This window comes from Oncorhynchus clarkii, chromosome 10, assembly GCF_045791955.1.
Source record: "Oncorhynchus clarkii lewisi isolate Uvic-CL-2024 chromosome 10, UVic_Ocla_1.0, whole genome shotgun sequence".
Taxonomy (NCBI): domain Eukaryota; kingdom Metazoa; phylum Chordata; class Actinopteri; order Salmoniformes; family Salmonidae; genus Oncorhynchus; species Oncorhynchus clarkii.
Genome location: NC_092156.1, coordinates 63,261,451 through 63,276,450, shown reverse-complemented (window position 1 = coordinate 63,276,450; position 15,000 = coordinate 63,261,451). Strand labels below are relative to the sequence as shown.

Here is a 15,000-nt window from a genome sequence, read left to right as displayed (position 1 = left end):
CAGACAGAGGACATAATCCTGTCTGTTTCAGATGACCATGACTACGTGGTGATTGGAATGGGACAGTGTTTATCAGACAGACAGAGGACATAATCCTGTCTGTTTCAGATGACCATGACTACGTGGTGATTGGAATGGGACAGTGTTTATCAGACAGACAGAGGACATAATCCTGTCTGTTTCAGATGACCATGACTACGTGGTGATTGGAATGGGACAGTGTTTATCAGACAGACAGAGGACATAATCCTGTCTGTTTCAGATGACCATGACTACGTGGTGATTGGAATGGGACAGTGTTTATCAGACAGACAGAGGACATAATCCTGTCTGTTTCAGATGACCATGACTACGTGGTGATTGGAATGGGACAGTGTTTATCAGACAGACAGAGGACATAATCCTGTCTGTTTCAGATGACCATGACTACGTGGTGATTGGAATGGGACAGTGTTTATCAGACAGACAGAGGACATATGGTAGCTGTTGTTGCAGAGAGGGGAAACGCGTGTAAACACTGCGCAGCTCTTTGGGATTTTTGTTTTGGTTCAGCGGTGCGGAGACTGATGTCTTCCATATGACACACTGAGGGACTGCGATCCCACTCTATCTTATGATACTCTGTCGTGTGTTTGTGTGTGTGTGTGTGCGTGCGCGTGCGTGCGCGTGCGTGCGTGACCTAGGATTTAGTTCCCTTTCCCTCCATTTCTTCAAACTAAATCTACCAGCATTGAGTGAGTGGTGTTTTAAATGTTACTACTAATCTTGTTTTTAAAGGCAGTTATATTTCCTGTATCTGTCCGTCACAGTAAAAGCCAAATAAAGTGGAAGTGAAGGGAATTAAAGTCTTCTACCCTTCACAGTGGGTCTCTAACCTATTCTACTCACCTTACTCACCTTTAGTTCATCCTTAACCCCGAACTCTTAACTCTTCCCCACCCACTGGTCCTCCTCTCTCTCTCTCTCTCTCTCTCTCTCTCTCTCGCTCTCGCTCTCTCGCTCTCTCGCTCTCTCTCTCTCTCTCTCTCTCATTTCAAAAGGTCACTGTATCTCCCCACAGCCATCAACCTCACCATTAAACACTGACATGGCCCTGAAGAAAAGAGTATAACAAAACAAGGTGGTTTAGATTATGAAAGCAGATAAGCAACTCAATCTCCCCTAGCCTTCATGAACCCCTCTGGTCCAGCCAGGCGAAGGATGTCATCACACACAGACACACACATAGACACAGACACACACACGCACACATATACACACACAGACAAAAACGCAGACAGAGACACAGCAATGGCTATCACTCTCACCATTATGAACTGAACGGACCTGGGCTGTAATTTAGCTCCTGCCAACAAATCCTAATCAGATAGGCCTCTTAAAGTGTAGACACTAACCTAACAGCAGGGCATGTGTGTGACAGGGTGGAGACCCCCTGATGAATGACAGGCAGCAGTCCATCAGTCAGGGTTGGGTTTCAAAGGCAAGCCTCTCGTAAAGCCTGCATCTGTCTCCTCACATCTCATCCATCTCACACACACACACACTGTTCCACTCACTCCCCCCAGACCTAGGCAGCCCAGGGTCGGCTTACACCTTGGCCCCTCTCCTGGCCCTTCCCTTGGGCCATCTTGAGTCCTTCCCACCCTTCACTCTTCATGGGCCCTCTCTAGACTTCTCTCTGCCCATCTCTCTCGACTTCTCTCTGCCTGGGCATCCACGGTGAAAGGTTGAGTGGGTGGAGGCCTGGATCTCTGGATCCTGTCTGGCCTGCCTTACTAGAGGGTTAGAAGGTCAAGTCTACAGGGGTCAGTCAGAGTACTGTGTGTCTAGTAAAGGTCATCTAGCCAGGTTAACTGGGCTACGCTTGGTGCCATGTGTCATGTTAATGGTCTGTGTTTAAGAGCCAGTGAAAGGCAAGTGGATGGGAAGCCCTGTAGTGAGACGGATGCTCTTGGCTTCACTGGGGAACTGAACTCATGTCAAAAACATATGGCACTGAAATGGATACATACTGAGCTCCGTGTAATGTGTGCTGTCGAGCGGTGTGAAGGAGCAGCTTTGTTTGTCTGTGTGTGTGTGTGTGTGTGTGTGTGTGTGTGTGTGTGTGTGTGTGGGGTGGGGGGGTGTATGTGTTCCCCTGTGTGTCTACTTATTGGCCTTCCTCCATTTCTTTGACTGTCTTTAAATATTGCCTTCCCGATTTACCTGCTTTTGTCCACATGCCATGTTATTCCAATGTATAAAAACACTTATAGCCAGACACACACACACACACACAGTCCTAGCGGAGAACAGCAGAGCTTGCCAAGTCAGCGCTGAGCGCTCAGAGGTGGGATCATCATGTTGGCTCTGTGTCTCATCTCACGTCTTATGGAGGAACGGCTAAATAATGCAAAGCTTCAATTAGGGCTCTTTGGGGGTCTTAACCAGCGCCGTTCCATTTAGACCCCCCTAATTCCACTGCAGTTAAACCCAGAGCTTGTAGCATTTCAGCCCCTTGGAGGAGAGAGGAGAGAGGGAGAGAAGGAGGAGAAAAGAAGAGCGGGAGAGGGAAGAGATGAGGTGGAAGGGGAGAGAGGAGGGAGGGAAGAGAAGGGGCGAGGGAAGAGAGGAGATAAAAGGGAAGGGAGGAGGAGAGGGAGCGATTTTTCTTCTTTTGTGCTGATTGCTTTCATTCAGTTCCAGGTCAGGGCTCAGGTTGTCGGAGGAAAATAGAAATCTAAACATTTCATAGCCGACATGTCGCTGTGACCCCGGGCTCATCCCTCTCTGTCTCACTCTCTGTTTCTCTCTCTCTCACTTGCTCTCTTACTCTCTCTCTCCTTATCTCTCTTTCTCTCTGTCGCTCTCTCTCGCTATCTATCTCTCTTTCTCTCTGTCGCTCTCTCTCGCTATCTATCTATCACACACACACACACACACACACACACCCCTTCTTCCAGTTCTTTTCTGTGCCTTTGCTGTGTGCTTGGTTTACCCCGGCTATACTCCTCCATCTCCCTTTCCTTGCTCTATTACCGAGAGGCTGTTATTCCCTCGTCTTTTCTCTGATATCACATGGCGTTAGCGTCCACCATGCGTTTTCTTTCTCCTTCCTTTGTCCTCAGTGTCTTTAGCTCCATTCCCCCTCTCTCTTTGTGTGTTTTTTTTTTTTGGGGGGGGGGGGGGGGGGACGAGACGAGAGAGGGAGCGAGAGAGGCGTGTCCGGGGCCAGATGTGAAGCCAGCCATCATGTCAGCTCACGGTTGATCAAACAACCTCACGCTCACCCAGCCTCCGCCTCACCTGGGGGAGAATCCTCCAGGGCCTCCCCTATCTCTCCCCACTTCATTTTATCCTACCCTCGCTCACCTTTCTCTCCCCCTTCTCTCTCTCTCTCTTTCCTCCACATCATTCTCGCTCACCTCTTTTGTCTCCCTTCGTTCTGGGGTTGCCCATAGAAACAAGTCTAGTACCAAACCCCAAACTGACCTCAGACCAGTGTCTATAGGCCTTGTTGTCATCCTACTCCACATGACGCCTGGTAGAGAAACAGTGTGAGACCAGCTACTGTGTCAACATGCCACTGACTGTTGACTCCGCGCTGCCAAGGACACTACCAGGGCCCAGATGACATGCCACCGCTCCCCCACCGACAGGCATCGCGGGTGGGCTACAAACACTCAGCTTGGTGGGGTGGCTGGAGGGCTGGTTTGAGGGATGGCGGGAGAGGGGGGTGTTTACGCACATGTCATGGGCGATCACTATCAACTGTCACTGCTGATGTCCCCTCAACCCTGGTGATGTGTGTGTGTGCACATCAACGTGAATAGAAAAGGGGACAATAGCACGGATCATCTCCATCTCACCAACCACAGTCACATCACCCGGTGCACTGTACCGTCGCGTTCCCTCACGATAAGCCATATCTTCCTCTCATAATCCCTGTGTATCATCAGAACCTACTCACTCAATCAACTCACATGAAGTGTTATTTGTCACATGCGCCGAATACAACTGGTGTAGACTTCCCCGTTAAAGACTTGCTTACGAGCCCTTCCCAACGATGCAGAATTTAATATAAAAACAGTAACAGGAAGGAGGAATAAAGTGAATGACAATACTGGAGCTACCTACAGGAAGTCTCATTACCATTTTAATGTAGGGCTCCATACAGGAAGTTCCAGTACCATATCAATGTAGGGCTCCATACAGGAAGTTCCAGTACCATATCAATGTGGAGCTACATACAGGAAGTTCCAGTGCCATATCAATGTAGGGCTCCATACAGGAAGTTCCAGTACCATATCAATGTGGAGCTACATACAGGAAGTTCCAGTACCATATCAATGTGGAGCCAAATACGGGAAGTTCCATTACCATATCAATGTAGGGCTCCATACAGGAAGTTCCAGTACCATATCAACGTGGAGCTACTTACAGGAAGTTCCAGTATCATATCAATGTAGAGCTCCATACAGGAAGTTCCAGTACCATATCAATGTGGAGCTACATACAGGAAGTTCCAGAACCATATCAATGTGGAGCTACATACAGGAAGTTCCAGTACCATATCAATGTGGAGCTACATACAGGAAGTTCCATTACCATATCAATGTAGGGCTCCATACAGGAAGTTCCAGTACCATATCAATGTGGAGCTACATACAGGAAGTTCCAGTAACATATCAATGTATGGCTCCATACAGGAAGTTCCAGCACCATATCAATGTGGAGCTACATACAGGAAGTTCCAGTACCATATCAATGTATGGCTCCATACAGGAAGGTCCAGTACCATATCAATGTGGAGCTACATACAGGAAGTTCCAGTACCATATCAATGTAGGGCTCCATACAGGAAGTTCCAGTACCATATCAATGTGGAGCTACATACAGGAAGTTCCAGTACCATATCAATGTAGGGCTCCATACAGGAAGTTCCAGTACCATATCAATGTGGAGCTACATACAGGAAGTTCCATTACCATATCAATGTAGGGCTCCATACAGGAAGTTCCAGTACCATATCAATGTAGGGCTCCATACAGGAAGTTCCAGTACCTTATCAATGTGGAGCTACATACAGGAAGTTCCAGTAACATATCAATGTAGGGCTCCATACAGGAAGTTCCAGTACCATATCAATGTGGAGCTACATACAGGAAGTTCCATTACCATATCAATGTAGGGCTCCATACAGGAAGTTCCACTACCATATCAATGTGGAGCTACATTCAGGAAGTTCCAGTACCATATCAATGTAGGGCTCCATACAGGAAGTTCCAGTACCATATCAATGTGGAGCTACATACAGGAAGTTTCCATTACCATATCAATATAGGGCTCCATACAGGAAGTTCCAGTACCATATCAATGTGGAGCTACTTACAGGAAGTTCCATTACCATATCAATGTAGGGCTCCATACAGGAGGTTCCAGTACCATATCAATGTGGAGCTACTTATAGGAAGTGTCAGTACCATATCAATGTAGAGCTCCATACAGGAAGTTCCAGTACCATATCAATGTGGAGCTACATACAGGAAGTTCCAGTACCAAATCAATGTGGAGCTACTTACAGGAAGTTCCAGTACCATATCAATGTAGAGCTACATACAGGAAGTTCCAGTACCATATCAATGTGGAGCTACATACAGGAAGTTCCAGTACCATATCAATGTGGAGCTCCATACAGGAAGTTCCAGTACCATATCAATGTGGAGCTACATACAGGAAGTTCCAGCACCATATCAATGTGGAGCTACATACAGGAAGTTCCAGTACGATATCAATGTGGAGCTCCATACAGGAAGTACCAGTACCATATCGATGTGGAGCTACATACAGGAAGTTCCAGTACCATATCAATGTAGAGCTACAAACAGGAAGTTCCAGTACCATATCAATATAGAGCTATATACAGGGAGTTCCAGTACCATATCAATGTGGAGAGGTAGGAGGAATCAGAGGTAGATATATACATGGAGGCAGGGTAAAGTGACTAGACATCATGATAGATAATAATAATAAGGTATTAGAGGTAGATATGTACATGGAGGCAGGGTAAAGTGACTAGGCATCAGGATAGATAATAATAATAAGGTATTAGAGGTAGATATGTACATGGAGGCAGGGTAAAGTGACTAGGCATCAGGATAGATAATAATAATAAGGTATTAGAGGTAGATATGTACATGGAGGCAGGGTAAAGTGACTAGACCTCATGATAGATAATAATAATACGGTATTAGAGGTAGATATGTACATGGAGGCAGGGTAAAGTGACTAGACATCATGATAGATAATAATAATAAGGTATTAGAGGTAGATATTTACATGGAGGCAGGGTAAAGTGACTAGACATCAGGATAGATAATAATTACAACAACACATTTTAAATAGCCAGGCTGCCATCTGAAGAAAAGGAGAGAAGAGAGGAAGCTGGAAGTGGTGTGAAGAATCAAGCTCCCCAGGGAGGGAGGATAGCTTGGGGGGTGTTTGGGAGGATAGCGGGGTCTCGTATTACAAGTGGTTTGTATGTAATCCAGGACCAACGTAAAGGGGATTTGGGTCTAGAGCTAGAGCTCAGTGCTGATTCCATAGACCGAGAGGCAGAGAGACCGAGAGGAAGAGAGACCGAGAGGGAGAGAGACCAACAGAGAGGGAGAGAAAGAGAGAGAGAGAGAGAGACAATAAAAACCCTCCAACCCAAAAAGGCATGTGGTGTTGATGGTACCGTCAATGAAATTATCAAATATACAGACAACAAATACCAATTGGCTTTACTAAAACTCTTTAACATCATCCTTAGCTCTGGCATCTTCCCCAATATTTGGAACCAAGGACTGATCACCCCAATCCACAAAGGTGGAGACAAATTTGACCCCAATAACAACCGTGGGATATGCATCAACAGCAACCTTGGGAAAATACTTTGCATTATCATCAACACCAGACTCGTACATTTCCTCAGTGAAAACAATGTACTGACCAAATGTCAAATTGGCTTTTTACCAAATTACCGTACAACAGACCACGTATTCACCCTGCACACCCTAATTGACAAACAAACAAAACAAAACAAAGGCAAAGTCTTCTCATGCTTTGTTGATTTCAAAAAAGCCTTAGACTCAATTTGGCATGAGGGTCTGCTATACAAATTGATGGAAAGTGGGGGGAAAACATACAACATTATAAAATCCATGTACACAAACAACAAGTGAGCGGTTAAAATAGGAAACAAACACACACATTTCTTCCCACAGGGCTGTGGGGTGAGACAGGGATGCAGCTTAAGCCCCACCCTCTTCAACATATATATCAACAAATTGGCGCGGGCACAAGAAAAATCTGCAGCACCCGGCCTCACCCTACTAGAATCTGAAGCCAGGAACACAGCACCCCGGAATTAAAACACTATCTATGCTCTTTTCCTTACTCTCGCTATGTGTGTGTGTCTGTGTCTGTGTGTGAGTCTGTGTGTGTGTGTCTGCCGGGAATATTTGTGTGGGAGTTTGAATAATAATGACTATTTCAGTTGGTTGTTTATGAGAGTGTGTGTGACAGCAATGTGTGTTAGGAGGTAATTGCTGTAGCTCTGAAGAGCCTCCACAACACTGCAGAGCGCGGTAGACTGCAGGGCTGTGAAGGTCATTAGTTCTACCAGCCTCGTAATCAGATATGGAACGTTCAGTTAAGAACCGTAATGAAACGTCTGCTGTTGATCTCTCACTGATGGTCTCCACGGCAAGCTAGGAGAATATCTGGAGGAATAGCTAGAATCTCCCCTCTTCTTCCTCTCTTCACCCCGCCCTCATTTAAACACCACTCTAGGAGAATAAGATCGCTGAAATATCCTCTCCTCCCGCCACCTCCTCCTTGTTGGCGCTCTGCTCATTCCACTAGCCTTCTCAGACTGTAACCCAGAGGGCAGATTAGAGGCGGTCTAACCTGTAACGACGTTCGCTGTGACCTGTTGTTCTCTGACCGGTTTTATAATTTGTCTCCCCTAGTCCCCCCCCCCCCCCCCCCTCGTGTGTGACTGCCTGTAATCATCATCGAGACGTTGTCGGTATTAGAATGGCTATCTTTCAGGCTCTGAGGTAAACCGAGCAGTACTGAGGGAGTGGGGGGGGGGGGGTGCTTGAGTGTTCGTGAGCTTGTTTGTGTGTGGGTGAGTGTTGTGTGTGTGTGTGGCAGCAGTGTTCACTGGTTTAGTCCATCATTGTAGTGTTGTAATAGCAGCCAGATGTTGTGTTGTAATGATGCCTGCGCTCATCCAGATAGGTTTACTTAAGTGGGATGATTAATTACCCAGGAGGGTAGCATATGGGAGAGAGAGAGATTGAGAGAGAGAGAGAGAGAGAGAGAGAGAGAGAGAGAGAGAGTGAGAGACTCCAGAGTCCCAGTGAGCATCAGTACATTTTACTGAACACAATATTCTGTTGTTGAACGTTTCTTGTGTGGGGCTGACATCTTTTTGTCATCTTCGTTTGCGCAAACCTGTAACTAACTCACAGGTATTCTCCTTTCTCCATCAAACTCCAAATCATTAACCCTTCCCCATCTCTTATGTCCTCTCCTATACAGAGCAACCACCCAATCACCACCAGCAGGGCCAGTCCACGCTGCCGCCAGCCCTGCCTCCCCACAAGCAGCAGCCGTTGGTCACCGCGCTCAACCACAACTCCCTGAGCAGCCGTAACCGTAACCCCAGCCCGGCCCCACCGGCCGCCCTCCCCGCCGAGCTGCAAACCACACCCGAGTCCGTGCCGCTGCAGGACAGCTGGGTCCTGGGCAGCAATGTGCCACTGGAGAGCAGGTAAGATTTGAATATATAAAAAAAATACATGGCAACTGTATTAAACATGAATTAAGAAAACATGGCTACCCAAATCTCAAATCTGGTAACAGATTGCTTTAAATCAAGGCATTATGGATTATAATATAACATTAGCATACCTTGAAAATATAACCAGTGATAGGCAACTAAATTCAGCTGCGGGATGATTTTTGTCAGAGCTGAGGCTAGAACATAATTATAATTATTTGTACACTTCAACTAAAGCCAACAATAGATTGTATTTGAAATTAACAATAATTTCATACTTTGATTGCATTTAGACATGATCACAAAACTCTTTTTTTATTTTGAGAATACCTGGCAACCCAAACCTCCAATCTGGCAAGGTAGTCAACCTTGGGAACCATGCCTTAGCTAAACTGGCAAACCAAAACTAGTTAAAGTGGGCAAACTAGTATTCGTACGTAACATTCAGCCAATTTGGCAACCCTTACCTCAGCCAACCCATTAACTATACTGATTGCAAATCAAAGCAGAGCCTATCTGGCAACCCAAACATGTACTGATGTTTCAACACAGTGAAACTAAAGCAAGAAATCCAAAATCAGAGAGTACAGTGAGTGTATTTCTCCTCAGCTCTAGTCTTCTTTAGAACTAGGATCATACAGAGAACACACACAGAGAGAGAGTGCGAGCACACACCCTGCTCAGACACAAAGGCTTTCCTCTCACGTGTTATTGTACAGCTTTTGGACTTGTCAATCAATGACTAGGGACACATTAGAGGGAGATTTAAACACACACACACACACACACATTGATTTGTGCCTCTGCTGTGTTATTAGTAGACTGCAGTCTGGCTCAGGTGTTATAGTGTTAATGGGTCTCTTCCGCCACCTCCTCTCTTGTTATCTCTTCCTCTACCTTCCCCCTGTTTCAAACAGTTACCTGCACTGTTCATTCATGCTTTCATTGTTACACGATACAACAAATCTCCCTCCTGTGTGTGTGTGTGTGTGTGTGTGTTTCTGTATGTGCCCTTGTGTGTGTGTTTCTGTGCTTGTGTGTGTAGCTGCCAGAGTGAATGTGTGCGTTTGAATCTATAAGTTACGGGACGCTACTCTTTTGTGAGCGCCCTCTCTAACCCCGACCTCAGATCCAAAAGTCAATTTGTACCTATTTGTATATTTTTTTGTCCAGAATGTTTCCCACCCTTCTTCTCCAGAAAAGGAATGAATGAATGAAAGAAAAAGAGGAGAAGAAAAAACCCTGAAATGGCTATGTAACATTACAAGGCAGCAATAGAGGGATAGAGGGACAGGACAGTGTAGCTGTAGAGTTAAGCAGGGCCGGGGGCCTCTGGGTGATATGTGTGTGAAAAGCCCTGGCTGTATAGTTTTATATTTTATGACCAGAGAAGTGCCAGGCCAAACAGTGTGTAAAGGGACCCTTGAATAACACACCTGGCTCTCCTAAGGGAGGCCCTGTTTCTCTCTCTCTCACACACACACACACAAACTCACACACACTCTCATTCCCTCTCTGTCTCTCTGGCCTTTTATTTATGGTTCATCTGTCTCCAACACCAGGACCAACCATAACCCCAGACCTCATCTGCTACAGGCGTGTCGGGCAGCTGGAGATCGGGGGGGACTAGCTGGCGTCATGTCCCTCGCCATCCATTTTCTCTTCCTTTATGTCCCTCATTCTCTCTCTCTCTCTCTGTCTCTCCTCCTGTCCATGCCATCCTCCTGTATGACCTTGGCTGTCCTCCTCATCTCTTATTGACAAAACAATATGTATACATCTATTATTAATAAGAGGGGCTTAAAGCTTGTGTTACTCCAAAACCAAACCCCCCACCACGGGGAATACAGTTCCACCATGGCAACGGGGCCCAGGGGGAAGGAAAAAACACAACACAGGAATGCAGCGGTCAATTCAGAGCCAGTGGGATAGTCCCGGTTCAACACCATACCATGACCCTCTGTGTGTGTGTGTGTGTCTGTCTGTGTGTGTGTGTGTGTGTCTGTCTGTCTGTCTGTCTGTCTGTGTGTGTGTCTGTCTGTCTGTCTGTCTGTGTTTGTGTGTGTGTGAGAGAGATCCTCCCTTGCTATGTGTAGGAAGACTTTTAACCCAAGCTCTGGCTCCAACATGGACAAACACTACAGCACAGAGTACTCACAGTATCAGATTCCCTCTCTCACTTGCTTTGTAGGCACCTTTTCAACACGTTTGGCTCACACTAGCGGATTTGAGCACTCCCTGTCTGCATCCCAAATGGCACCCTATTCTCTATAATGTTGTTCAAAAGTAGTGCACTTTTAAGGGAATGTGTGTGTGTGTGTGTGTGTGTGTGTGTGTGTGTGTGTGCAAAGGGAGGTAGTGGTCTTGTTTCGTGTGTATACACAAGAGTCTGTCAGGGAAATAAACTAAACGGTGAACTTTCTTGGCAGCCGGAGTCGTAGAAGTAGAGGAGAGAGAATATTTTGAGCCCCGGTACTGAAAATAGGATCAAAATGTGACGGTGGGATTTGATAAATGATCCCCCATCACAAATTGAATCGCAAATCAAGCGCATCATTTCTAAACCAGACATTATTCTTGACATTGTGGCTCGAGAAGAAATGATGAAAGAAAAGTGTAATAATTCAAGGGTAGGAAGGAGAGCTCTCTAGTCTTCAAAGGTTCTCTTTCTCTTTCAGAGGATGTTGATGAGCAGGTATCATCCCTTTTAAGGTTTTATTGGAAACGTAGTTTGCCGACGAGGAGTATTTTACTACACATCATCTCATCTTACATCATCTTGTTTCATGTTGGCTCCTTCTGTGAATTCCTTTTTAAATCTTCTCAACTATGGTGGTCGGCCTGGCAACAAAGTAAAGATCCTATATATAAAAACAGAAATCATTCTCTATTGACAGCATGACATGTAATATATATATATCTTTTTAAACAGAAATATTTCCATGGTTGACAGATCACATAAAAGAACAGCTGCATCTTTTAAGGTAAATAATTACACAGCGTTGTCTAAGAAATGTTCAAGAGATGCCCATTTCTTTTAAGCTTCAGATGCTGTCTCGGGTCTTTCGTCAACTTTCTGCACAACAATATTGCTTCATTTTTGTTTCGTTTTTTGGCTTCCCTTCCCTCCATCTCCAGCTCAGTTCTTATATCTACTTTTTTTTTGCAACAATGAAGCCACAGTAAAGTAATATAGCCAGATATACTAAAGACAGGGTACATTAAAATAATGACAATTACTCACACACTCATGACGCAAACACCCTCTCACCACCACCCACTTAGAGAACGGTCTCCGTCATAACCGTTTAACTCAATAAGCCCACTTCAACCACCCTCCTCCTCTTCTGTTACCATTACTCATATTCATTTAATACTGAGGACATAAAGAGAAACGCTAACGTTAGCTAGCTCCTTTCACCATGACAATAACATAGCAAGCCCTGTTGTGGAGACACTATAGCTAACATTCACTAGCTCTTTTCACCAATTACATCTAAAGCCCTGTTGAGGAGACACTATAGCTGACGCTAGCTGGCTCTTTTCACCAATTACATCTAAAGCCCTGTTGAGGAGACACAATAGCTAACGCTAGCTAGCTCCTTTCACCAATTACATCTAAAGCCCTGTTGAGGAGACACTATAGCTAACGCTAGCTAGCTCCTTTCACCAATTACATCTAAAGCCCTGTTGAGGAGACACTATAGCTAACGCTAGCTAGCTCCTTTCACCAATTACATCTAAAGCCCTGTTGAGGAGACACTATAGCTAACGCTAGCTAGCTCCTTTCACCAATTACATCTAAAGCCCTGTTGTGGAGACACTATAGCTAACGCTAGCTAGCTCCTTTCACCAATTACATCTAAAGCCCTGTTGAGGAGACACTATAGCTAACGCTAGCTAGCTCTTTTCACCAATTACATCTAAAGCCCTGTTGAGGAGACACTATAGCTAACGCTAGCTAGCTCTTTTCACAAATTACATCTAAAGCCCTGTTGAGGAGACACTATAGCTAACGCTAGCTAGCTCTATTCACAAATTACATCTAAAGCCCTGTTGAGGAGACACTATAGCTAACGCTAGCTAGCTCTTTTCACCAATTACATCTAAAGCCCTGTTGAGTGTTCTAGTGTTCCATCACCTTTGCTACTTCATCTATTGTCTCCTCCAATTGAGATCTTGTATAGAGTCTGGTTTAAGTCCCACTCAGTGACGGAGAGCTTCAGTTCTCTCTGTGAGGTTCTAAGAGTGAGTCTTAGAACCTGTGTACGTCACCGACCACTTAACATGGTGGTGCTTGATGCATTCAAAGACCTCTCTCTTTCTCTCTCTCTCACGTCTGCAGATGAATAACTCTCTATACACACACAGGGTCCTCTCAGCATGGTCAGTGAATAATAACAAAAGGATTGCTTCTTATATACCCCGACACACACACGCGTCACACATTTCCACATTGGGGAATCCCGACCCCACAACTTCAACAACTCTAAACATAGCCTCTGAGAGCAAGTAGATTAAGGCCAAGCAGGGTGTGATCGACAACCCTGATTTAGGAAACAAATGTGTGTGTGTGTGCGTGCGTGCGTGCGTGTGTGTCTTAAATGTCTCCTTGTTATCAGCCTACCAGAATAGACTGTAATTAAAGCCTTTGCCATAAACCTAATGCTTTATAAACTTCCCCTGCAGAAAGACAATAAACTCCAACAGTGATTAACTGTTCTTTTTGATGACAAAATACTGTATTTTACTACACCTTTCATTATGACAGTATATCAACAACAGCTTTTTAATTCAGCAAAATCAACCATGTGAATATTTTACCTCTATTTGAAATTGTACAAAATGGCATTAATAATGATAATACTGCAATACAAGTCTCTGTAAATGATTTGTACCGTGTTACAGACATGCATACAAATCATAATTATGATCCATAACTTCACGTAACATATATCTCGGCTTCACTGGCTGGATTTCAGCCCAGGGGTTATTTCCTTTAAACACTCAGTGAATATCAGAGAGACAAGCTTTTCATCAAAGACACATCATTCCACTATCATGTAGAGAAAATGAGAAGGTTAGATCAACACCATTGTAATGGCTTGATCAACTGCTTCTTAAAGTCACGCATTTATTTAAAATATCTCTTACTTGAATTCTTCGCACCATATTCCTCCTTAGCTCATAAAGGGAGAGAGACGCGCACACACACAGGCACAATCATACGCACACACACGCACACACACACTCATAGCTCCTAGAGAGAAGAGACAGACAGACGCCATATCATATGTACACTGAGGTTAATCTCTTCAGACTAAACACACACCAACTGTGGTATGCCTTTAGCTAACCCACACACACAGCCCCCGACCTCACCAGCCCCAGACTATCTATAGAAACACAAGGAAGGCTATGTTCTCCTGTCCTGTTCGTGAGTCGACTGGCTAATATAGTTTGTACAAATATTTACAGCCTGGGGGATTAAATACATTTTGCCCCCGGTAACATTGTGAGCGATAAGCAATAGCATCACCATCCCATGAATGCCAATTATGGACATTGGCATAGAGCCATACACCTATAGGAAGGAGCTGATGATACGAGGCGGGGGTTCTTCACTTTTCTTTCTTTCTTTCTTTCATTCATCTGTGGTAGGTAGCCTAGTGGTTAGAGCCTTGGGCCAGTAACCGAAAGGTTGCTTGATCAAATCCCCAAGCTGACAAGGTAAAAATCTGTCGTTCTGCCCCTGAACAAGGCAGTTAACCCACTGTTCCTAGGCTGTCGTTGTAAATAAGAATCTGTTCCTAACTGACTTGCCTGGTTAAATACAATTTTAAAAAATCAAGTCAAGCCATGGTGTCAGACTCTGTGCTCTCCTGCAGCTTTGTGGCTGTAGTCATCAAATTAATACCTTTTAGCTTTAATTTGACATTTTTGTATTTCTTTGTGGATTGATAGTACTTATGTCAGGATAATGAACATGTGAAGTGATGATTTTGGAGAGGGACTTAATGAGAGTGGAGAGATTTTGAGTTTTGAGTCAAAAAGTAGATGGATGGATGGATGGATGGATGGAGGGGGAGGCCCAGGTGTTTGAGAGCTGTTTTGTGAATGAGAGATGGATGGGTATAGCATGGCAGAGGTATGAGTGGAGGACGAGGAGGGGTGGAGAGGAAGATGAA

At 44.9% G+C, this 15,000-nt stretch overlaps 1 protein-coding gene across 1 annotated transcript in view; it reads left to right on the top strand.

Moving 5' to 3' along the window:
* The window catches only part of LOC139419314 (teneurin-3-like), a 405,690-nt gene that overhangs the window by 248,756 nt on the left and 141,934 nt on the right, over positions 1 to 15,000 (top strand). Inside the window, exon 4 of the mRNA XM_071169258.1 lies at positions 8,572 to 8,803. Within this exon, the coding sequence (XP_071025359.1) occupies positions 8,572 to 8,803 (232 nt within the window). The remainder of the gene's footprint in view (positions 1 to 8,571; positions 8,804 to 15,000) is intronic.